Consider the following 24,459-nt stretch of genomic DNA (forward strand, 5'->3'; position numbering starts at 1 on the left):
TCCATTTTATGAGGTGGTTCATGCATCTGTGCCCCTTAGCTCACGAGGAAAAGGTCGACCTTCTCCGGCCTGGCGAGGCTCCGCAGCTGAAAGCATCCCCTCCAATCTGTATAATCTCCTCCATGATCCTTGCAGATTTAGTCTAAATGGAGGAGCTGATGATCCTCAGGTATTCTTCATATCTTTGCGAGAGGGTGCCGCAGATGCTGAGGGCTTCCTGATCGTGTCAGAGGTTTGGATCAGGAGCTCGGGTTGCCGATGTTTGGACTGAAGGCTGTGTGACTGCAGAGTGTTGGAGGCAAATCCATGGACGCTCAATGATTTTGTGGGGGAACTCTCTTTTGCTTCACTTTCTCTGACTGTAAGGGGCTTCGGGCAGTTTCTGCTGATAACAAATCTTTTTCTGCCTTACAGTAGCCTAAAAGAAATTTCCCGTAATATTGCATTTTCTGTTTTATAACCGGACGATAAAAGAATCTTGAATTAGAGAGCTTGAAGTGTTGAGGGTATGAAGTTTGGTAGAATCGTGTTCTCCTATCTGTTTCCACCCTCTCCCTTTTAAATGTTTTCTCTATTGTTCTCACTCTTACCGTCACATTTTCTTGCTGAATGGAAGCCACGTCAACCTTTTGAGGGCATGCAGTTGGTGGTAGAACTAAATGCAGTAGTTTTGAACCACCAGAGAGAAGTAACTGATTTTTGGCCAGTGGAAATTTCTGAGAATTGTCTCCAATACTTTTGCAAGTTTATTGGATTTGTGGGAAAATAGTATCTTTGCTCTGATAGGGAAGGAGGTATGTGACAGGGGCAGCAGTCTTGTTTGTGAACTGGTTGACTCCCTCTGCTCCTTAGGAAGAGCTTCAATGTGCTTCCAATGCATGGGCTTGAGGTTTTCAATGTCATTGGAATGCTTTTGTTTCACTTTGAGTGGTCATGGGCAAGGATTCCCAGGAGTCAGTGGGGCCATTGCATTTTGTCAAGGGGACCTTGAGCACATCCTTAAATTTTTGGCTGTGATTGAATCTTTGTTGGTTACAGAAATATCAATGACATGGCCTACCCAATGGATACATTTGAGTGCATTTATGTCATTGACATGTTGACCTGAGAAAGAATGGTTTCCTTCTCCTTCCAAATCATTTAGAGGATTTTGCAAAGACAGCTGTAGTAGCATATTTCAATTGTCTGCTTTGGCCTTCCAGATCTCAGAATATGAAAGACAGGGAGCACAGGGCTGATAAGACCCTGAATTTTGTTTTTTGTCTGAAATCTTAATCTTCAAAAAGCTTTTTCTCCAGTTGAATTATGGGCATTGTGTGATATTGAGGTGGGTGATGAATTTCATTGTTGATGTCTACCTTCACTGAAAGATGTCTCTCAGGATAAGGGAGGAGGTCCCAGGGTCTCATCACAAACTTTTATAGTCTGAGAGCAGATTGGCAGAGCCGATTTCTTGTCAGGGTATGTATATCACATCACATACAACTCTGAAATTCTTTTTACTGCAGGTGAGGCAGAACTATCACTTATTGGAAGTGCAAAAAAAACTATACGTAGTGTATAGATGTAAACAAATAAAGAACTGCAACAGATAATGAATGTAAACAAACTGTGCAATACAGAGAGAATAAAGTTCACAAGAGTCCTTAACTGAGTTCCTGATTGAGTTTACTGTTGAGGAGTCTAATGGTGGAGGGGAAGTGAATTTTCAGATTACTTTTGAGGGAACGATGGTGTTGTGCATGCCTCAGTGAAGTTTATTGAATGGAGTTTTGCCTCCAAGTGTGTGCAAATTCAAAGGTTCTCAACTACTGAGATTCAGGGAATAGTTCTGGAGTCTGATCACCGTGGTGGCCAAATGTCCATCTTTAAGTGGCCCAGGTTGAATTTTAAAAATAAAATGGAATATGCCCTGTTAGAATATAGTCTGTAACAATAAATTCCTTTTATGTACATTGCACTTCTTAGTTTCAACACTAGATGTCACTGCTATTTTGAACAACCTCTTGACCAACTGTTGCAATGTTACTCATCAATGAATACATTTACTTCAGTTAAAGTTTACCTCCATTGATTAAACATGGCAGAATCAAAGACAGAAAATAGCAAGGGAATGCCGAAAATTTCAGACTTGGTAAGAAGTCAATCATAAGTATGTTTGTTTCATTTGCAAGGAATCTGTTAATGTTAATAGCCTAGCTACAGATTTACACATTGCATCATTTCATTAAGGTGGACAGTTGGGCCATGAACTGTATTCATTGAGAGTTGTGGAGGAATATTGGAGTTGGCCTTGTTCCTTTCTTGATCTTTTCTCCTGTTCATATCTTGCTCCCAGCTTTATATTTTGGACTGCTTTTTGAATGCATTTTAAAGTCTTATTATATTCATTTAAATTAAATGTTCGAGCAGCAGATACAGAAATGCCTACTGTAATGTGAGAACACATTAATAAACTACTGTAGTGTCAACAGTTAAACTGCTCAGTAGTTTTTTATAGTTACGTTGATCAAAAATTAACTTTCGAAGGCACTGGAGCTTTCTGGTCTCAAAACACCATTTTTCTTGCAGCGTAACAGGTTGAAAACTGCTGGGCTTAATATTGTTCGGCTTGTGATTCCTTATATTTTTCTGTATGTGGCCCACAACCAAAAAAGTCTGCACACGTGCTGTAGACTGAACAGATGTACCCCTTTTATACAGCAATCCCATTTAATTGGCGTGTGAACGACCTGTGTTTGAAGTCAGGTCGTTCACACTGAACCAAGAACAGCTGGGTCAGTGCGACCTTTTATGTATGAACCTAGTATCCTGGTGCAAAAGGAGGCATAACCTGCAGTGTTACAGTAATGTTGGCAACCCAGGGAGGCGGGTAAGCCTGTAACTCAGGAGCAGATGCAAAACGTATCAGCTCTGATAGTACCTACCTTGCTGAGCAATAACCAGGATGAAAATGAACCCCTCCCATGTTCGTTGCATTTACACAGGTAAGTGAAGCAGTTAAATCCCATTTTTAAGGGCATTGTAACAGGGCCATAACTATAACCTCCACCATCACTCAGAAAAAGTGTTGGAGGTAATATTGCAATGTAGATCATTAGAAAAGTGGGGCAATGATGCAGCCTTGCCTCATGCCAGAACAAAAGAGCAAGTTTGTTTCTATATTAAATGTACAGTAGTTAGTTATTATTGTAAATGCTAGAGTCCTTTGCATCTTACTGTAACAAATGAACTGGTTGTGGTCATGTAGCATTGTTTACATTATTGCGCTGTTTTGGAAAAAGTATTTGAAAATCAACACTATATTAAACACACTGAAGTTTGGATTGTATTGTGCAGAGTTTAGAATGAACTCAACTTAGCATTTCAATTAACTGGACAGGAGAGTGCAGTCAAATGTAGATCTGGTCTTGCCAGGGCATAACTACAAAGAGCACTTGATTTTGTTAGATGAAAATTGTTCTGGTTGTATTTAACCAGCCAGAAAGTTATTAAGATTTTCATTTTACTTGGGAAAATGCTCAACCATGTTTTGAGGTCTTCACATTTCAAAATGTGTATGGTATTTTATAAAATATAGTTTAATGTAAAGATTTTAATTTCAGAACTATTTACCTTGCTATGAAAAATGGCCTGAGAAAAACAGTGTACTCAGTCTGGAATCTGTTGGTCACATGGTCCTTGTACCTATGTTTTTCCAGGGCCCCTTCTTCTCTCCAAATACATCCAATTTAGGAACAGGCTGTCCTCAACTTGTTGTCAGTAGTCTCTCTCCAAAGCCTGCAGGGTTTTGTCAAATTTGTTCTCTTAAAGTGACAGTCCCACACAAATTAACTGAAAAATGAGTGTAAATTATACAATATGGAGAAGAGGTGGAAAGTTTTGTGATATGGTGCGAGAATAACAACCTGAGTCTCAACATGGACAAAATGAAGGATATTATTGTGGACTTCAGGAGGACCAGGGACAACCACCCTCCTCTAAGTATTAATAACTTGGTAGTGGAGAGCACCAAGTGCCCCAGAGTCTACTTAAGTAGTGACCTATCCGACACATCTCCTCACTTGTTAGTAAAGCACATGTTTACAAGGGTGAGGCAGGCAAAGTCTCCTGCCACCATTTGTGAACTCGATCAGTGTGGTAGGGTTGCTGTAGAGTCCTGGCCAGCTGCATCAGTGTGGTAGGGTTGCTGTAGAACAAAGGTGGCCAATCTACGGCTCGTGATCCAAATTTATCCAGCCCGCAGGCCTTCAGATTCAGCCCGTGATCTAAATTAATGTGTACCTCGCCGCTGCCACCCTCCCGGTCCTCCATTCAACCACAGAATCTCCTTTTAACCCACACATGGTAAAATGTCGCCTCCCCCCACTATAGAGCATTGAAATGGAGGTCAATCCACAGCATAGAAGTGGCAGAGGATAACTGGGGTCTCCCTCCACCCTTTGATGTGATTTATCACAATCATTGATTAAAGAGGGCTCAGAAAATCAGCTAAGACTCCTACCGTTTCCCAAGCAGCATCTTCCAGCTACTCCTGTCGGGGAAAAAGATGCAGAATTATCAGAGCTAGAACCACCAGGCTGAGGAACAGCTCCTTCTCATGGTCAGTGAGACTGCTAAAATAGCTTTTGTGACTCCGCTATTTATTAATAATATTTAATATATGTACGATGTTTGTCTGTACGTGTGTTTGCACTTTTCTGCACTGTGGACCAGAGAACAGTTTCATCAGGTAGTACGGTACAATCAGATGACAAATAGACTTGAACTTGAATTAATGTTAGAGTGGTATTTCTAATTTAGCTGCCACAAGGTAACAGTTTCAAATATTTCTCACTGATTGCAGAAAATTGAATGAAAAGTAGTTTTTCAATACATGTGAAATACAAGTTAACTCAAAATACATTTTTGTACTTGTTTTTAAAAATGTTAAAATATATATTACTGAAAAAATAGTTACACTTAGAAAAATAGAGCTCATGAGAATTTTAAGTGCATTGTACGGCTTCATATTAGCAATGAAATTGTTTTTTTAAAAACATCTTGTCAGTGATGTACTAAACAGAAGTATCCCTTTTTCTGCCTTTTCAAAGCAAGGAATAGGTTCTTATATGTTTGCAGAGATGCACAAGATATTTGTGACCCAATGTAGAAGTTGTTACTGGCTATATCTATCCTGGGCCTCCAAATAGACATGGAGGTTTGATTGGAGATGAGTTAAGATTTTAAGTTTTTATAGTTGGGATTGAGAATAGAGAGATATGTAGGGCAAAAAATATTGTTTGAGGAATTTAATAGGTCAAACAGCAGCCATGAATAGAAATGATTAGTCAACATTTTGAGTTAAACAAGAAATGCTGAAGATTGTGCAGTTGAGTGCAAAATCCAAATGTAGAGAAAGTCAGCAGGTCATGGAGCAACCATAAGAAGCAAAGAGTAATCAATGTTTTGAGCAAGGTCCCTATCTTAAATATGACGAAGGACCCTGCCAGGCCTGAAACACTGATTACCTTTTGCTTCTTATGGATGCTGTGTGACCTGCTGAGTTTCTCCAGCAATTATTTGTTTGCTCAAAGTTCCAGCACATCCTCTTTCATACATGCCTTGGATAATGTTTAGTATTACTTCTATCCTTGAATCTTAAATCAATAACTAAATTACTTATATAAGCAAGCTCATAAGCAGGTTATAAATTAGAAGCATCAAGAAAATCATCCTAAACATCTGGTGTATGTCACAGAAAATTTCCATCAATTGGTCACTTTAACAAATAAAGGGTTTGTGAAGAAAATCATGTCAATTTTTCTGTACATAATCTTTTCTTTGGCTTGGCTTCGCGGACGAAGATTTATGGAGGGGTAATGTCCACGTCAGCTGCAGGCTCGTTTGTGGCTGACAAGTCCGATGCGGGACAGGCAGACACGGTTGCAGCGGAAAATTGGTTGGTTGGGGTTGGGTGTTGGGTTTTTCCTCCTTTGTCTTTTGTCAAAGTTTACAGTCAAAATGCTTCTCTTTTTTTCTGCAGGCTATTTTAATGTTGACTTGGACTCCTATGTCAGGATGAAGAACAGAAACCTTTAGCCACTGCTGAAGAAGACCAAAAACAAGGAAGTGTTTGTCCCTCCTCTGATATGTGGCCCTTCTGGAAAAACTGGAAATTACACAAATAACTTTTTAAGAGATAACGAAATCCAATCTTTGGAATGAAATGTATCATCCAGTAAGGTCACCAGCAGGAGAATGCAACAGGTTCCAAACAAGCGGGCTTGTTTCAAGGTATTGCTCAACCAAGAAAGAATGGTGTGTGGATGAACAGCCATGTGTTTTGTCACACCATTAAAATATACTTGACATGTTGACTTTAATTAGTGGGTATGAAGACATACAGGTGCAGAACTTAAATTGTTTAAATGTGCTAGTGTAATCCATTATGCACTTTTCAAAACCACTTATTTTATTAGTTCTTTTAAATGTTTGCAGGTTTTAAAGGTTCCTATATTTACTATGAACCTGGATCATTGCCAGAAGACAGCATTTTAGTCATATTAAACTGAATTGTTCATCTTAGAAAATGTTTACAAAATATATACATTTTGAGTTAGTGAATATGTAGGATGTTGAATTCATGCATACTCTATGTTGAATAGCCTTCACTTATTGTAAATGTAAATGATTATTTTTACTGGATTAGAAATGTGTAAATTTCTGGGATACATAAAACTGCTCTGATTGTATTTAATATAATTATTAGGTTGAAATATTTATTTAAGCAGAGATTTAACACTGCAGTCAAATTTGTCTAATTCTCAATTCATTACCAGGTGGTTTAACACTTATTTTTATTTTCAATTGCTGATAATGTATGCATTTAATTTTTTTAAGTGCTAAGTATATTTCTTTCAGTTTTCATGATGTAAAGGCCAATATTTTTAAAGAAATGTATAGAAGTGGTGATCAACAATTATGAATAGAATTACATCGGTAATAAATTAAAATTAACAGCATTACTGATTGTGGTAAATGATAATGACCCAAATACATTAAAACAAAATAGAACCATTAAGCTATAGATAGTCTATATGTGTGCCTGACTACATTATGCTAATTATCAACAATGAAGCTCCAACAAAGGAAGGCAAATTCTAAAATCATGGATATGTTAAAACGATGTACAATAATGTGTTCATATATTTAAGTAAATTGTTGAAATGCATGAAAATAAAATCTGTGATTTGGAACCAGCTATTTCAAAATATAGTTAAAATCCGACTCTGAAATACTTATCTACTTTAGCTGTGGGTCAGCTGGTCTTGTATTTTCCATTTTCTTTTCCCCACTTGTTCTGTTTTCTTTTTAAAAAGTTAGTAGGACAATGCAAGAATTTTAATTATATTTAGCTCTTTACGAGAAAACTCTTAAAACTGGCTGTATAAATTTAATCCACAGATGTAATTAGTCAAGCAAGTTTAGATTGAAACCTTAAAATGATGTTGGTAGACCCACATTGCAGGCAATGGAATATTGTGGTATGGGCTGTCCATCCCATTTTGGTGTAGAAGCGAAGTAGGAAGTGTCTTTGATGCCCACTACTTTTACTCAAAACTTTCTGCCGAAAAAGTGAAGTCACCAAGTGAAAGTTAACAGACAAGAGGCCCAAGGTTAGTGTGATTTTGTTGAATATCTTGCTTATTATTTATTAATTTTCCTATTGAATTTCTGTACAAATCTTATTACTGTATCCTGAAGTAAAGGAATGTCCCCAATGTCCATCAGTGTGATTTCACTATTAATTATTCAGCATGTTCCCGTCTGAGATTTTTCAATGAAGATTAATCCTTTTTAGCTGTGCCTATTGCTGCAACATATTACCCTTAACCAAATGCATTAATTGTATATTTTCAGTGATGCTAATTTTTTAGAAAATATTTTAATTAGTGTCAATAGAAGTTAGTTAAACCCTTGCACATATATCCAGTGAAGACACCTAATATACAACAACTATTGTGACAGTAATTACTTTAAACATGACATGAAATGACATGAAATTTTGTAAATACTACAGTTGAACTGTATAATTTTTTTCTTGCAGGTAATATTATTGGGCAAGTACTGAAATTATTGTTAGCAAATTATTTCAGAAAGCCACAACATGCCCATTTTGCTTTCTATATTTTGTTCTGTTAATGTGCAGAGGACATATTGCAATTACTAAAGGTGTTGGTATTTTTAAGGGTTGAAACTTTGGCTCAAAATTTGTGGTTTTAACTAGCACAATTGTCAGTGTACACATTTTTTCAGTTAAATGTTGAGATCCAAAAGCAGCTGACAAAGTGCCCCTCCAAAGATGCAGTAAATACAGAATCAGAGATTTACTTGAAACTGGTATTTTCAAAGTACCAGTTTTTAAAATATAATTAAGTAATTGTGCAGTGTATCAACTCTATAAAATATTATTTCACCTTCAAAGATTGGAACAAAAATTATTTTGATTTGTATAATTAAATACGGTATCATAACTTGAATATTAAATCTAATGGTTCATCTTTCTTGTGCTGGGATCAAAATCACTTCAAATGTGGTGGATAATGGGCAGTTACCTTTAAGATCAATGGATGTCATTCCTTCACTGCTAACTATGAATTCTGGGCCATTGTGTCAAAAAACATTGTATTTTTTACACAAATCATTTGTTTGCAGATTTCTTTGAATGTGATGTCGTTTCTTCTATAACTGACTGAAAATAATGTATTAATGATGAGTGATAGAATAAATATTGAAATTGGTTCACCTTTAATAAAAATTCTATTTATATCCACATTACTCACTGTGCCCATCTCAGTTCACTCTTCAGTTTCAATGTTCCACATATACTCATTGCTAGACTCTCTCATCTAGTTTAGGGTCTTCTTTCTTCTCTTTGGCTTGGCTTCGCGGACGAAGATTTATGGAGGGGGTAAAAAGTCCACGTCAGCTGCAGGCTCGTTTGTGGCTGACAAGTCCAATGCGGGACAGGCAGACACGATTGCAGCGGTTGCAGGGGAAAATTGGTTGGTTGGGGTTGGGTGTTGGGTTTTTCCTCCTTTGCCTTTTGTCAGTGAGGTGGGCTCTGCGGTCTTCTTCAAAGGAGGTTGCTGCCCGCCAAACTGTGAGGCGCCAAGATGCACGGTTTGAGGCGTTATCAGCCCACTGGCGGTGGTCAATGTGGTAGGCACCAAGAGATTTCTTTAGGCAGTCCTTGTACCTCTTCTTTGGTGCACCTCTGTCTCGGTGGCCAGTGGAGAGCTCGCCATATAACACGATCTTGGGAAGGCGATGGTCCTCCATTCTGGAGACGTGACCCATCTAGCGCAGCTCGATCTTCAGCAGCGTGGACTCGATGCTGTCGACCTCTGCCATCTCGAGTACTTCGACGTTAGGGATGTTTAGGGTAGAATATCACTAAACACTCACTGTATCTTGACTCTGACCATTGACCTGCTTATTCACAGGTTACTTCTGTCTTAAATTTCACTTACCCCAATCTTCTCTAATCTGCAACTCTCCACTATGGACTTTCAATCATCCCCAAATGCAACCTCTCCATTTATTGGCAACTGAACTAATTTGTGGAGTTAAAACAAAACATAGACTAGCAATCACCAAATTAACACTGCCATCAGAAAAAGTTAATTTACAGATAACTTAAACACTCATAAATCAAGTCTTGAGACAGGAAGCTGTTGAAACTCAAATAAGTCCATAAGGTGCATAGCACTACCAGTTGTACCCACCTGTAACATATTAACAAAGAAACACCTTCAAATCAAATCTTTCTTAAACATCATAAGCACCTAATAGTTCTACTATTTTGTTATCGAAAAGAATCTGAGATTGGTAGATTCAATTTTGTGAAATATAGAAGTGTTTTCTTTCCAGGAGGCACCAAAGTTTTATGCAATACTATGTTAAAGAACAATATTGCATTGTGGTTTTGAGATTCTCTGGATGTCAAGGCACAGAAAATGAACACTGCTCAATAGTTATTACTTAAAAGTATTTAGTCAACATTCACAATTATTACAAAGTTTGCATCTTACTGTCACTTTTAAGGCAATACACTTTATACTAATCTGTATAAAATTCAAGTATTTTGTCACCTTTCCTATATATTTGCTTTGACCATTTTATCTGAATTAATAAGGCTATTCCAGATTCACAATTGTTACACATTTACAGTACCATGGATGCCATGAGTAACCTAGAATTGTAAAGTGAACCAAATGCAGATATTTTGCAACTGAGTTTTACAAGTTACTTAATAATCTATTGTTGTTTAGCGATTATCATTATTTAGATGACTGGGTTTGCAAATCTTCGGCAAATTTGAGATCATTGATGTAGGAGGGATTTTCAAGAAGCAGGCTTATCTGATCTTGTAGCTCTGAATCAAGGAATGCACTGTGCATTGTTGACTTCTGAAATCACAGCAACACAGAACTTTACGTCAAAACTACTTGCTGTTAAGCAACTTTAACACCAATACAAAAGAACAAGGTTATTATTGACAAGATTACAGCAATTTTCTTATCAGACTGAATCAAAGTATCTTTGCTTTTTTTTTGGTGAAATGTTATTTCTTTCTTCAGGTATTCACCAACTAGCTTTGTGATCTGGTTGACATCATGGATCAGGTTGTGCTGACCCAGGCTAAATGCCACTAAAACCATGGAAAAGGGCACATTGTGCTACCCTGAAATATCCCAGACTCCAGTCTGGGATATCGTTCATGGTCTGAGCACTAACAGTACAAAGGCCTCTCCCCAAACTACACACCAAAAACTGGTAAAAGTTAAAAAAAATAAACTTGCACCAAAGTCATTGAAAAGAGAACTACTCCTTTGCTTTATAATCTGTAAACTACAATTCCCATTGAAATCTGGATCCTCCATCAGGTCAAACCAGCATAAATAATGGGGGAAGTTCTTATAAAAGAGCCCCACTTCTGCACCCCAGAGGCATACCAACAAATATGGCATGAGTATTGTCCACATAAATATCAATCCCCCCCATCCATGTAAATCCTGTACCTAAGAATCTTCCAGTAATTTTCCTACTTCTGATGCAAACCTCATGGGCCTATAACTTTATTACATCCTTCTTAAACAAAAGATCAACAATGGCTATTGTCCAACTTTCTGGGACATCATCTGTACCTAAAAGAATACAAAGATCTCTCTGTAATCTCCATTCTGTATCTTGGGATAGATCCCATCAGACTCTGGGGTCTTGAAAAGATGCAACTTTTACTAATATCAACATGCTTTAAACACCCCTCCCCATTTTCAATATCATCTATGTCCTCCTTCTTGGTGAATACCAACACAAAGTACTCATTTGGTACATCACCTACTTCCTCTGGTTCCAAGCACAAATTTTGTCCTTGACCAGACCTATTTAGCCTCTTGTTTTAAAATATATATAGTTGCCAAGGACATTTCATGGTCCCTTTTGACTGTCTTAATTGCATGTTTAAATCCTTTCTGGCATCTTCTATATTCCCAGAATTTTGGTTTATTTCAGCTTCCTAAACTATACACATTTTTTTGAAAATAGAATTTACTTTAACTCAAGGTCCCTAAACCTAGCCATCTTTACGTTTCATCTTCAAAGAAACATGGTGGTTTCGAATTTTAACTGATAAGAATGTTCCCAATTTGCTCTCCCTCATTTCTATTTAATATGACTGTTATTAGCTTTGTTACGACGAGAGGGGGTTAGGCCCCTTTCCTATCTACAAACTTGTTTCAAGAAGCCCCCTGAAAACACCTAACAATTCTAAGATGCTGGCACTATGGGGGTCCCGGTCAAAACTGGGAAAATTAAAACCTACTATAACAACCCTGCTGCTTTCACCTCTTTCCATAACCTTCCTGCATATCTATTGCTCAATTTCACACCGACTATTGGGAGGCTTATAATAGAACCACATCATAGTTCATTGAGACATCCATAATGTCCTCTAAGTGCAGTTGTGACCCTGATCAGTAGTTCAACTCCCTGCCTCTCTTGCATCGCTCTCTATCACATCCGAAACACTTGGAATGTTAAGCTGAAAGTCCTGCCTTGTTCTGCAGTTTCTGTTATGGTCACAACATCATAGGTCTGGACTCTTGTCATCTGGGTTATTCACAATACTTGCACTGAAATAGATACTTCAGACCTTTAACCCACTGTGTTCTCCTACCTGGTACTGCCTAATCTTCCTAACCCCATCTTCCCCTCAATTGCTCCTCACTGCCTTCTTAATATATACTTAAACTAGATAAATATAAATGTTAATCCAACTACTGTAGTATAAACATAATACATGCACACTGGATAAATAATATTTATGCTTTTACCTTTTTGTTTGATGCAAAAGATGTGATTGGAGGATTAAAGATCATCGCTTTCATGCTGAACTCTTCAAAAAGTTCAGTAGCATGCCTAAATGAAACATATTTGGTCACTGTTGAAAGTTTAAAATTTGATTATCTTAAGGCACACATTACAAATAACTAATATGTAACTGCCTCAATGCTGAAGTGGAAATCTGGAATGTTTTGCAATCATTTATTTTGAAGGCAGAAATAGCAAACCATTTCCAAAACACAAATGACTAAATAATGTTCTTTGGCAGTACGAGCTGGGAAGAGCAAATTTCCTGCTGTTAAATCAAAGCACAGCAGTGAGATTATATCCCAGTTTAACGTCTCAGCCAAAATTAAAAACCCGTCACAATGCAATCATTTTCTGTATTAAAAGTGAGTTTTATATATAGTGCAGCATGTAAATAGATTCTTTATTTTGGAGATGCTGCATAAAAAAATATTTTCTTATCATTTTCAAGGATTCACACTGCAGAACAGAACAAAGATCCAAAAGCATTAACTTTATGGGAACAGAACAATTTCCTTACTTTCTGCTTAGTTCTGGTCTCAAGGCTCCAGAGCCTTCGGATGGTGCACCTACACTAAGGTGCACTGCAAACTTTCGTACCACAGGATGAAAATGTCTCTGCAAGTAAAGTACAGATGAATGTAGCAAGACCTGAGGCATTTTGCATGGAAAATGTTGGGACTAAAATTATTTACTGACAGTGTATCCAAACCATGACACACTTGAATCAAAATATGAAACTGAATGGGAGTGGTTTAAACTGTGTTGATCAGGGATCTCAAGAAGGAATTGGGTTGTTGGAAGCAAAATAATTTCCAGGGTTTAGAGAAAGAGTGGGGGAACTGAACTAAGGACCGTTCTACTGAGAACAAACACAGATGCAATCAGTGTGTAAAATAAATGCATTATTTTATGTTTCTATAAACTCAAATGGCAATTTTGTATTCCTAACTCTTCTTGTCAACACTTGCAAGTTTACTGGAATAACTTACTTGTTACTTAAAGGAATGTGACTGCAATTTTTCAAGATGGGAGGCAGAAAAGGAGCTCGCAGAGCAACGATACATCATTACACGACTGAAAGTTCCATCTTTTTGCATTTTAAAGACAATGGAAATGTTCTTACAGTCAGTCACATAGCCATGAATCTATGAAACAATGACCCATGAAAGGTTGGTGGAAGGCATATGAGTGGTTTATTGTCAAATACATGTTAAATGTATAGATGCAATGAAATTGCAAAGCCAACTGTGTGATGTTTCTTGGATGTCGAGCGAAACGATTATCAAGTCTTTTGGACTGAAAAAGGCTAAATTTTGCTGTCAAACTGATCAAATTATGTTATTTCTGAATTTTAAGGAACTTATTACTGATGAAGAACTGGATTGTTAATAAATGACTACCAGCCCCCCCACATCTCCATCGGGCACACAGAACTCAAAACGGTCAACCAGTTTACCTACCTCGGCTGCACAATTTCATCTGATGCAAGGATCGACAAAGAGATAGACAACAGACTCGCCAAGGCAAATAGCGCCTTTGGAAGACTACACAAAAGAGTCTGGAAAAACCACCTGAAGAAACACACAAAGATCAGCGTGTACAGAGCCGTTGTCATACCCACGCTCCTGTTCGGCTCCTCTACCGGCATCACCTACGGCTCCTAGAACGCTTCCATCAGCGTTGTCTCCGCTCCATCCTCAACATTCATTGGAATGACTTCATCACCAACATCGAAGTACTCAAGCTGGCAGAGTCCACAAGCATCGAATCCATGCTGCTGAAGACCCAACTGCGCTGGGTGGGTCACATCTCCAGAATGGAGGACCATCGCCTTCCCAAGATCGTGTTGCATGGCGAGCTCTCCACTGGCCACCGAGACAGAGGAGCACCAAAGAGGTACAAGGACTGCTTAAAGAATTCTCTTGGTGCCTGCCACATTGACCACCACCAGTGCGCTGATATCGCCTCCAACCGTGCATCTTGGTGCCTCACAGTTCGGCAGGCAGCAACCTCCTTTGAAGAAGACCGCAGAGCCCACCTCACTGACAAAAGACAAAGGAGAAAACACCCAACCCACCAATTTTCCCTTGCAACCGTGCCTGCCTGGCCCGCATCGGACTTGTCAGTCACCAACCAGCCTGCAGCAGACGTGGACATACCCCTCCATAAATCTTCGTCCGTGAAGCCAAGCCAAAGAAAAGAAGATAGCATCTGTGTTTCCATGACTGACTAAAAATGTCAATATCAGGTCTTTTGTTTCGGGTGACAAATTTGCTGTTGTCAGAAATTATATGGCACCCAAAATACTGTGAACCACTGGTAAAGAAAACATGATTTAAATACACTGAAAGTGGCTGATCAACAAAGCAAAATATGCATACCTGGAGATAATGCAACTCCCACAACGCAGTGTTCTGTGCATTGCAGTATTCAGGTTCGTCAAGCTCTGCCAGATAAAGTCCACTGCCTTGAGATTCATTGTCGAGCAAAATATCCGTCTTTGGAAATGACTAGGAGATGACATTTTTTAAAAATAACATTTTGTAGCTTAATTCCAGCAAGGAGATAGTTACATTAAGTAGTCATTAATATGTCATTTAATTTCTGAATAACTTGAGCTCTCCCTTTGAATGTTACTCTTTAGTTCTTTGTGCACATTTTATTTTGAGAAAACTCCAGTTCTAATAGAGTGCAACATTTTTAAAGGCACTTACTTTATCAGATGGTGGTGAAGGCTATCGAGAAACCCTCTACAAAGCTAACAGTGTAACTTACAAATATGCAATGCTGCACTGTGAAAGAGCAGACATTCCAGAAAAAATGCGTAACACACTTATTATTGTTGCAAAATGAGCAATTCCGCACTTATCTGCACAAGAAAATAAGATAATTATACAGCACTTTTAATGGGTGAGAAAGTTTAGCGACCCAGCAGAGAGAAAAAAAGAGAAAATAAACACTGAATCAAAGATTTTAAAAAAACATCAGGGCTGAAGTAATGGGCAGTTGACCAAAACCATATTTGAATTTTCAAGAATAACTTTTAAAGAATGTGAAGGGATTTAGGTAAAACATTCCAAAGTCTGGGACAAGCATCAGAAGGTATTATTCCCCTGGTTGGATGGGAGCTTCTTGAGAATCCAGAGGATTAATGAATTCATGGAAAAATAAGTGGAGATTCTAGATTGGACATGAAGAAGGTAGGAAGGATATATATACACGTTGTACCTCTCTGGTCCGGCATGTTTGAATCGGCCACCATTAGTACAAACTCCTTACGGACATCACTGGCACTGTAAAGATGTTGTGCTAACTGTGCCACCCCACAGTATTGTTCTACCTTCCACATGTTTACATGGGGAGTTCCCTTAGAGGTGCATTTCTGTAGTCCGGCCATGTCCCAATGTCACCAGATTAAAGAGGTACAATCAGTACCATAACAAAGTAAAATGGATGCAATTTAAAATGCGTGAAGAAAAGTTGAAAGTTAAATCATGCTTAATGTGGAACAAGAATTGGAAATCAGTGCTTTGGATCAGTTGAAGCAGTGAAGAACAACAGATGGGCTGAAGTATTAAAAGTAAAAATACTGAAAAGCTGGACGAACTCAGCCAGACTTTTCAGCATCTTTCGGAGACAAAGGTATATTGTTGAAATTTCGGGCCTGAGAACTTCTTCAGGGAAAAAAAAAATTAGAAAAGGCACGATATATGAGAAAGTCTCAAAATTCAAACAAAAGGTGATAAAGGGGACGAGGTGAAATTTATGTCTGTAAAAAAGGAGACAGGGAATGGAGAAGCAGGGGGGTGGGGAGGTGTTTAACAAAATCCAGAGAGGTCATTATTAATGCCATCCCATTGCCCTGCCAACATGTCTGTCCATAGACTCACATTATGCCAGGTTGGAGGAACAACCACCTCATTTCCGACTGGGCACCCTCCAACCGTATGGCATTAATATTGACTTCTCTGGATTTCGTCAAGTATTAAAAGAGATGGACACCCAGTTCTGACATAAACTGAAGTAACCAGATACTTTTAGAAAGACTGCACTTACATTCATTAATACTCTGTTGGTGGCCAAGATGCCAATGGCAGAATTGGGTAGAACATTAAGTGCGAGAGTAGTCAGACGCTTAATATAAGCAATTGCACGTTGCAGAGAAACTTGCTTTCTGCGTTTTGTCAGCATCACCTCGAGACACTGCAGCATAATCAAAACTTCTTCATTCGTATTTCCTGAAAAGTTAAACCAGTCATATTCAAATTACAATCATGGAAAAATACCAAATTGTTTATTTTGGCATGAAAAATGAGTTTCCATCACCGAGTTAATATTTGTGGACTGCTTTCATGAAATTTCTCTGACACTAGAGGAAAAATGTTTTTGAACTGTATTACCTGATCGAATGCAGGTTTACTATGTTAATCATTACCAGAAAAAATATGATGAATGTATTTAACTTACCAGCATGTAGTACAAATAACATTTTGTAAAGGTGAGTGTAGAATTTCATAGGATCAATATTCAGCACATCACCTGAAGTACAAAGTAGTATGTTAACTTTCTGAACGTGGACTTGTTACTAAAATAGATCTTTGGAAATGAAAACAAGGTGACTTGTGAAATTCTTCATTGTTTCATAACACTTCTTGAGAGGGGCCTACCTTGACCAGAAAGAATGTGAAAGGCAGTTTGTATACAGTGAAGGCGTTCTCTGTAGTTGAGAACCTGCAGTGAAAAAAAAATGAAGTTCAGACTAAACATATCTGGCATTCAAAGATTATCAAATGTGGAATGAAAAATCTCTGTTTAAATTTAAAAAAACTTGCACTCACCCCAGACTCAATGAGTGAATACAGTACTACCAGAAGATCATCAAAGAATTCCACATTAATGAGATGAGCAAATCTGGATAAAAATATGCGAGGTTACATTTTATGCTTGTAAATAAGCACAGGTCAAATCAAAAAACCTAAAAACTGAAGTTGGACTACTCAATCTAAAGCAGTGGTTTTCAAACTGCCCCCCAGAACTAACATTCCACCTTAAGTAATCCCTATGCCATAAGGGATTGCTCAAGGTGATGTGTGAGTGGGAAGGGAAGGTTGAGAACCACTGCTCTCGACTCAGTTGGCTACAGAAATATTTGGCTTGAGAAAAATTGTCATTGGCCCATTTCCTTTGGAGTTATAAAACCATGCAGATAACGAGTCAATTAGGTACAATTAGTGGTTTTCAAACTTTTTCTTTCCACTCACATACCACCATTACTAATTACAGAGCACTTATGGCATAGGGATTGCGAGTTTAGGGGGAAGTTTGAAAACAACTGTTTTAAACAATTAAGTTAAATACAATTAAAGAAACTTCCTTACCTAGCAAGACCTTCTAGAACTTCAGGAAGAACAATCGATTTTTGTGCTTTCTTCAGGATTTTGAAGTACGTCAGAAATACGACATTTAAGATTTCTGTATGCTGCCCATAATATAGAAAATTCTATTAGTATAATCTTATCAAAATATCTGACATGAGTAGGCCACCCCATCATTTAATAAAATTGAGATTGACCTGATTGTAACATCCCTTGTTTATGAAGGATCTATCTCAGCTTTTCAAATATTCTGTTTCTGCTCTCCTTTGAGAGAAAGAGCTCCCAATCTTTATACCCTTTAAGAATTTTGCCTCATCCCTGTGTTAAATCAACCACCATTTAATTTTAACAGTGGCTCTCTGGTTCGAGATTCTCCCAAGATATTTATTTCAAGCAAATTATCCCAAACTCATTCAAAATCAAAAGGATACAATCATTGCCTATTTAATGTTTCTTTATAAGACAAGATAACCCACGTATCGGTCCAATCAACCACCTCTGAACAGCCTTTGTACACAGTATTCCAGATAAGACCCCACCAATGCTGCAATTCAATGAAGTACAACCTTGTCACTTTTATACTCAATTCCTCTCACAATTGCTTTACCTTATATACTTGCCTTTGACAAATGATGCATATGGACATCAGAACCCTCTGCATCTTAAATCTTTCAGCATTTAAATAATACATTTGTTTTATTTTTCCCCAAACAAAATGGTCAATTTTGACATTTTACCCCATCATCAGTGTAGATGAGCAAAAAGATGTTGTCACAGTGGGCCAGTTTCTGACCTATACGTCCCTGTGATCTATTTTCCTCGTCTGATTACCTTTTTAATTCATCCGTATTCTTTTGCACCCTCCTAATGCCATCTATAAAACTTTCTCACTTATCAAATTAAAAACATCTTTTAAGTCACAAAAAGCATCCAAACCATCATAATTGCTCAAATAAGCAAAGATTACAATTTGCAGATCCCTAATCCATGCCAAATGCTTATAATGTATGGTAATATACACACACACACAGAAAAATTACAGCAGGCAGGGGGATACCAGTCCACTGAGCAAGCAACATTATAAATTGATGCTGTTATGTTACGATTAAATTTTGTAAAAAACATAATCACTTTGTGCATCAGGCAAAACTTCATGCCAACAGCACACGTGGAAGTGGTTATGTCAAATGAGGACCAAAAGAAGTAATGATATGGTACATAAACTATGACACGTTTCTTTAATGATCAAAGAGCAAGTAAAAAGTAATGTTCTAAAGATGTGTGATATTTAGCTTATTTTGTCTTCCAAGAAAGCACATTCCATTTTCACTTACAAGTGGTACCCATAATGTTTAAACTTTTTTTTCTTTCATGTTATTTCTTCTCAGTTCCAGCACAAATATTAGCACAGTATTATATAATTTGCATTCAGCCATTCTATTACCTAAAAATTATTTCAGTATGCATTTCTCCCCCCCCACCCCCATCACCAATGGGCCAATTTAGTTACAGCATGGAAATAGGCCACTTTGGCCCATGAACCCAATAACAACAAATTGACCTACATCCTCCAGTACGTTTTGAATGGTGGGAGGAAACCCACGCAGACACAGGGAGAACATACAAACTCCTTACAGACAGTGCAGAGTTCAAACCCCAGTCACGATTGCGTTGTGCTCCATCTTGTGTTCAGACCTGGCTTGATTGGAGATTATGGTAAAATATTTCCAAGAATTACTATTCAGAGGTAAGTTAGATGCTTTGGTACGTTGGACCAAAGACAGAAAGAAAGAAACCACTTACCAATTTCAGTTTCTTGTCTTTACTTTCTGCGGTTTCAGTTTCTAGAAGTGCTTTCTCAATAACATCCTCTGCTTTTTTCCTCTGGAAAAACATTTTTAAAAATCAGTCCATTATACTCGCAGAATACTGTATCAGCAAACAGAATTTTAACAGAGCAAAGGATTTTTTCCAGACACTTTTGTCTGTTTTCATGAGAATTAGACAATAGAAATATTACCTTTCTCTGCATCCTGGAAAGATTTTTCCTCTTCTCTTGAAAAGTCAGAAATCTTTTTTTTGGGACAATATCTTCAGAGTCTTTTTTAACTTCTACTTCCTTAATTCGCAAGGTAAGGAATGTTTTTAGCACCTGAGTGCAAAGTGATAAATATGTTGGAAAAATGCAACCAACTGGATATGCAGATGGCTATTGCGTCATGAGGAAAACATATATAATTACAAAAAAAAATCTGAATAGAATCATATACTGTAATTCTATAGCACAATTGGATAATTTATCTCAATTCGCTTTTGGGGAAAAAAAAAATCACCAAATCAATGGTACAAATTGAATTGTGCAAGATAAAATAGGTTCAGATATAGAGGAATACAAGGTGGTGGGCTGGATGAAAAAGACAGATTTTCCAGAACAAATGCCAAATGCATGAGTAGGCACACAGATTTTAATTCCATCTCTTTATTTTTATGTGTGAGTTATCAAGTCCAAAAAGATGGAATTACAACTGAGCAATTTATTATCTTGATTGAAACTGATGCACAACTAGAGGATGCATTTCTAATACTGACATGATGAGATGAGAAAAGTACTAAAGATTATAATTATAATGTGCTACTTTGTGCATTAAAATTGCAAGAGAGATGCTGTATTTCAAAAATTAAAAAATGCTAATTTGCCAAAAGGAACTTTCTATTTAAAGACATACAGCACAGTGACAGGCCCTTCCGGCCCTCAAGTCCATGAAGTCAAATTAACCTACAACCCCCTTACGTTTTGCAAGGTGGGAGGAAAGCAGAGCACCCGTAGGAAACCCATGCAGACATGGGGAGAACGTAAAAACTCCTTACAGACAGCATTGGGTTTGAACCTGGGTCACTGGTTCTGTAACACCATTGCTCTAAGTGCTATGATAACCATAAAATTCATATATTCTGATCATGCCATCATAAGGAGTTTGTTTTCATGGATTACTTTTGTACTGAACAGCACACCGCTGACAGAGTTTGAATTTTTTTTGTTTGCAGTTAGATTCCAACATAATTCTGTAAACGGGCAGGATTCGTCATGTTCTACTGCAACCTACCTTGTTCTCTCAAGTGGATTTCCAGATTGTTCACAGAACCATTGAACATTACATCATAGAAACAGGCCCTTTGACCCTTATAGTCTGTGCCAAACCATTATTGTGCCTTGTCCCACTGACCTGTACCCAGTCCACATGCCTCTATACCCCTCCCCTACATGTACCTGTCCAAATTTTTCTTAAATGTTAAAATTGAGCCTGCATTCAACACTTCAGCTTGCAGCTTGCAGCTCGTTCCGCACGCCCACCACTCTCTGTGCAAAGTTCCCCCTAATAAACTTTTCCCTTTTCCATGTCCTCTGGTTTGTATCTCACCTAACCTCCGTGGAAAAAAGCCTATGTACATTTAGTCATAATTTTGAATACCTCTATCAAATCTCCCCTCATTTTTCTACATCTTCAGTCACATATTTGACAGCATCTGTAAATACTGACCTCTGTAAGCCTGAAGTGAGAAGACATGGCATTTTGTGGAACACAAACGGTATAAAAATTAGAAATTTTTTTTTAGCTCTCTAGTGTAGGTCTACTGGCCTTGCAAAATAAATTAAAATTCACAATTTTAATCAGTCCGATCAGGGTAAAGATTTACTTATGTCACAGCAATAGAAGAGAATTAAAGCATGAGAAAAAGTTTAAAAATAATACCCAATATCAAGATACTTAAAAAAAAGACAAGCTAGCATTTTCCCTAAAAAGGCAAACGAGTTAATTTAATGCATTATAGTTTCCTTTTATGTCCTTTCAAACATTAAGTTTGGCAAAACTAATAAACAGGAGATTACAAACAATTTAATTTCAAAATTAAAACTTTGAGGGCAAACTAAGTCACAATAAAACAGGTAAAATAAAAACTGATTCTAAATTAATTATTATTAACAACTTTTTCTTTGTCTTAACTTCACCATATAAACTGAAGTTAATGTTTAAAAAATGAAATTTCTGTTCAGAGCACAATTAAGATCTCAAATGTATTATATGAAATAATATCAATCAAAAGCTTTAGAATGAAGAATTGGAACTGCAACTTATAATTACTGATACCATTGGAACTTACCTCCGGTCTGAGTTCATAGCTTCTGCTTTTAATAAGACCAGAAATTAGTTTAACTAAACAAAGAGAAGCTTGGCCAACTTTATCTTGCTTAAAAAGATTTTCCACAGCTTCACAACACATTTCTGAAATCTGAAGAGATAAAGCTATTAAACATAAGAATAAAACTAAGATATTATCAAAAAAGATCAGTTACATAATTTTACATAATTTATCTCATCATTGTTGCAGAATCTATTTTTCCCCGATGATGCTTTCAAAAAAACATTGAAATATTTCACTGCTTTCTTTTTGAAAGCTCACAAGGATTCAGTACTCAGCAGTATTTCCATGAAAATACAATATTTTACAATGTTGCTTTGAAATTATTTGACCTACTTCATGTTTAAATGTTGGATCTTGGAAATTTGCAGCTATTCATTAACTTCATTCATTATCCCAAGTAGTAGTGAATGAAAAGGGAAGGGATTTGATCTTCACTCCAGATACATGTACACAAATTCTTTAAAATGTTTTAGACACAAGCCCTGCGGGTGTAAGAGTCCATGCCCTCCCCCCCCCACCCACCCCCTCAAAGGCACCAATTAACTTGCAACCCCTGTATGTTTTTGAAGGGTAGGAACCCATGCACACTGGCGGTCAACATACAAACTCCTTACAGACAGTGCCAGGTTCAAACCCGGGTTGCTGGCACTGTAATAGCATTATGCTAACCGTGTTGCCCAATTCCTGGGCTGATTCTCCAGTGTAGAATGAAAGGATGTTAAACAGTAGACAATTACATCCTTGTACAGGTGACAATGAGAGATGGGCTAGTTTCTCTGGTCCCCTTTTTTGCCTCAAGCAACATTATTAAGGCAGATCAGAGTGTACTGTATAGGGAGAAACTATTCCAGCAAAGTAGTGCATCATTCAAGAATCTGGGGCGTAATGAAGACTATTGGTTAAATCAGCTAAAAAAAAAAGTGGCATGAGGAACATTCCTTGTTTGGTGCAGCAAATGGGCCAATATCTGGAATGCACCATCCCTACATTTTAGATAGAAAACTTACACTTGATTAACACAATCTCTTCCAGAACACTGCAGCCAAATGATATAGGAGTCTGTTTCTATACATATTTGAAAAATATTTGCCTGAATAATTAGGAATGGAATGAAAATATCTGACTAATAGATTAGCAAAATTTTGCAATTGGATCTCATTAAGACTTAACTTGAACAGAGTAGTTTATGAAAATCAGATTAGCTTTTTACCAAACATCTAAATATACAAGGATGCATTTCCATTGAGAATTCCTAGAATTGTCGTGTACTCCAGAGATTCACTGACCGATGTCTGGGAGTCACCACTGGATCCACATTTTCATTTTTTATATAAGGTTACTTTGATTAGATGTAGTTTTTAGGTTTTTTTCCCCATTTTTCACTTTTTATTTGGCTTAACTCAGCAAACAGGTTTAACATGGTTTTACAGATCAATTCAAATTATTGTTTCTTGAGGAATTCTCAACTTAGTTTCATTTTATTTAATTTTTTTGTGTGCTTACATGTATACAAGTAATTTATGTACTTTCTTTTCTAAAACTCTGTATGGAAGCTTGTATGTTAAACTCAATAAAATATTTTAAAAGGAAAGGAAATATTTTCTAGTTTGTGCAACTTATCTTGAATGGTGATGTCTCTGATCAAATAGGGCCACTTTCAATTTTCTTTGTAGAATTCCTCGTTCTAGCAGATGCATTCACTTGGTAAAATTATTGCATGTATTTTAATCAGTACTTTTAGATAAAGGTACTTTGCATCACAAAAAAACTATCACCCAAATCCTATCTAGGTGCAGAAATACACATGCAAAACTAGTTTTACCTTCCTTGACTCATCATTCATAAGTGGTACAATCATCATAGCAATGTTGTTATGGAAATTAAAATGTGGTAAAGCCACGAGCAATTCACAAAGACATTTGATAGCCACTTCTGCAAGGCCTTTACACGCTTTTAACGAAACAACATTATTCTTCTTTTTCTTCATCTGTTTCCAGTCTGTGGAAGAGCAATATCTTTAAATTCAAAAATGGGAATGGCACCAAAAGATTAAATTCAACTTGCTATCCTTTACTAATGTTACTCTTTATTGACATAATTTCCATGGCAACAAGATGACACTACACAAAAAACTCTTTCATCAGCAGAAAGTGAACATACTAGCTCCTTCATAAAAGGGCAATATTTAAACAAAAGTTTTTTTAATTTATTCCATTAAACACTGGCTACTGGACTGATAGAAATTCAAGCAGAAGTCATGCACAAAATCCTCAGAACATTCCAGAAATCGTGTACATGACTTAGTTGGACATTAGAGTAAGGATAATGTTGCAATTAATTATTAAGAACAGGGTTTTGGAGCACTAAAAAAATTAAGGGACAGGCAGTTTACACAATGATAAAGAGCAAATTAGACTGGAAATCAAATTATTCTCCTTGGAGCAAAGGCCAGACAGAATAT

General features: G+C 37.2%; 2 protein-coding genes across 7 annotated transcripts in view; one reads left to right on the plus strand and one right to left on the minus strand.

Moving 5' to 3' along the window:
- The window catches only part of plce1 (phospholipase C, epsilon 1), a 288,097-nt gene extending 280,716 nt beyond the window's left edge, over window positions 1–7,381 (plus strand). For all 6 annotated transcript variants that reach the window (XM_069900564.1, XM_069900566.1, XM_069900567.1 and 3 more), the window contains one exon: window positions 6,026–7,381. The gene's annotated coding sequence lies outside the window, so the exon portion shown is untranslated. The remainder of the gene's footprint in view (window positions 1–6,025) is intronic.
- Window positions 7,382–10,019: 2,638 nt separating this feature from the next.
- noc3l (NOC3-like DNA replication regulator) overlaps window positions 10,020–24,459 on the minus strand; it is a 53,074-nt gene continuing 38,634 nt past the window's right edge. The window contains exons 9-21 of the mRNA XM_069900572.1: window positions 23,821–23,996; window positions 21,957–22,085; window positions 19,816–19,947; window positions 19,599–19,679; window positions 17,799–17,899; window positions 17,259–17,331; window positions 17,088–17,151; window positions 16,888–16,959; window positions 16,477–16,658; window positions 14,802–14,930; window positions 12,938–13,035; window positions 12,381–12,465; window positions 10,020–10,454 (exon numbers count right to left, since the gene is read on the minus strand). Of these exons, the coding sequence (XP_069756673.1) occupies window positions 10,326–10,454; window positions 12,381–12,465; window positions 12,938–13,035; window positions 14,802–14,930; window positions 16,477–16,658; window positions 16,888–16,959; window positions 17,088–17,151; window positions 17,259–17,331; window positions 17,799–17,899; window positions 19,599–19,679; window positions 19,816–19,947; window positions 21,957–22,085; window positions 23,821–23,996 (1,451 nt within the window). The 3' untranslated portion in view covers window positions 10,020–10,325. The remainder of the gene's footprint in view (window positions 10,455–12,380; window positions 12,466–12,937; window positions 13,036–14,801; window positions 14,931–16,476; window positions 16,659–16,887; window positions 16,960–17,087; window positions 17,152–17,258; window positions 17,332–17,798; window positions 17,900–19,598; window positions 19,680–19,815; window positions 19,948–21,956; window positions 22,086–23,820; window positions 23,997–24,459) is intronic.

The sequence above is a fragment of the Narcine bancroftii genome, chromosome 10 (assembly GCF_036971445.1).
Source record: "Narcine bancroftii isolate sNarBan1 chromosome 10, sNarBan1.hap1, whole genome shotgun sequence".
NCBI classification, from domain to species: Eukaryota; Metazoa; Chordata; class Chondrichthyes; order Torpediniformes; family Narcinidae; genus Narcine; species Narcine bancroftii.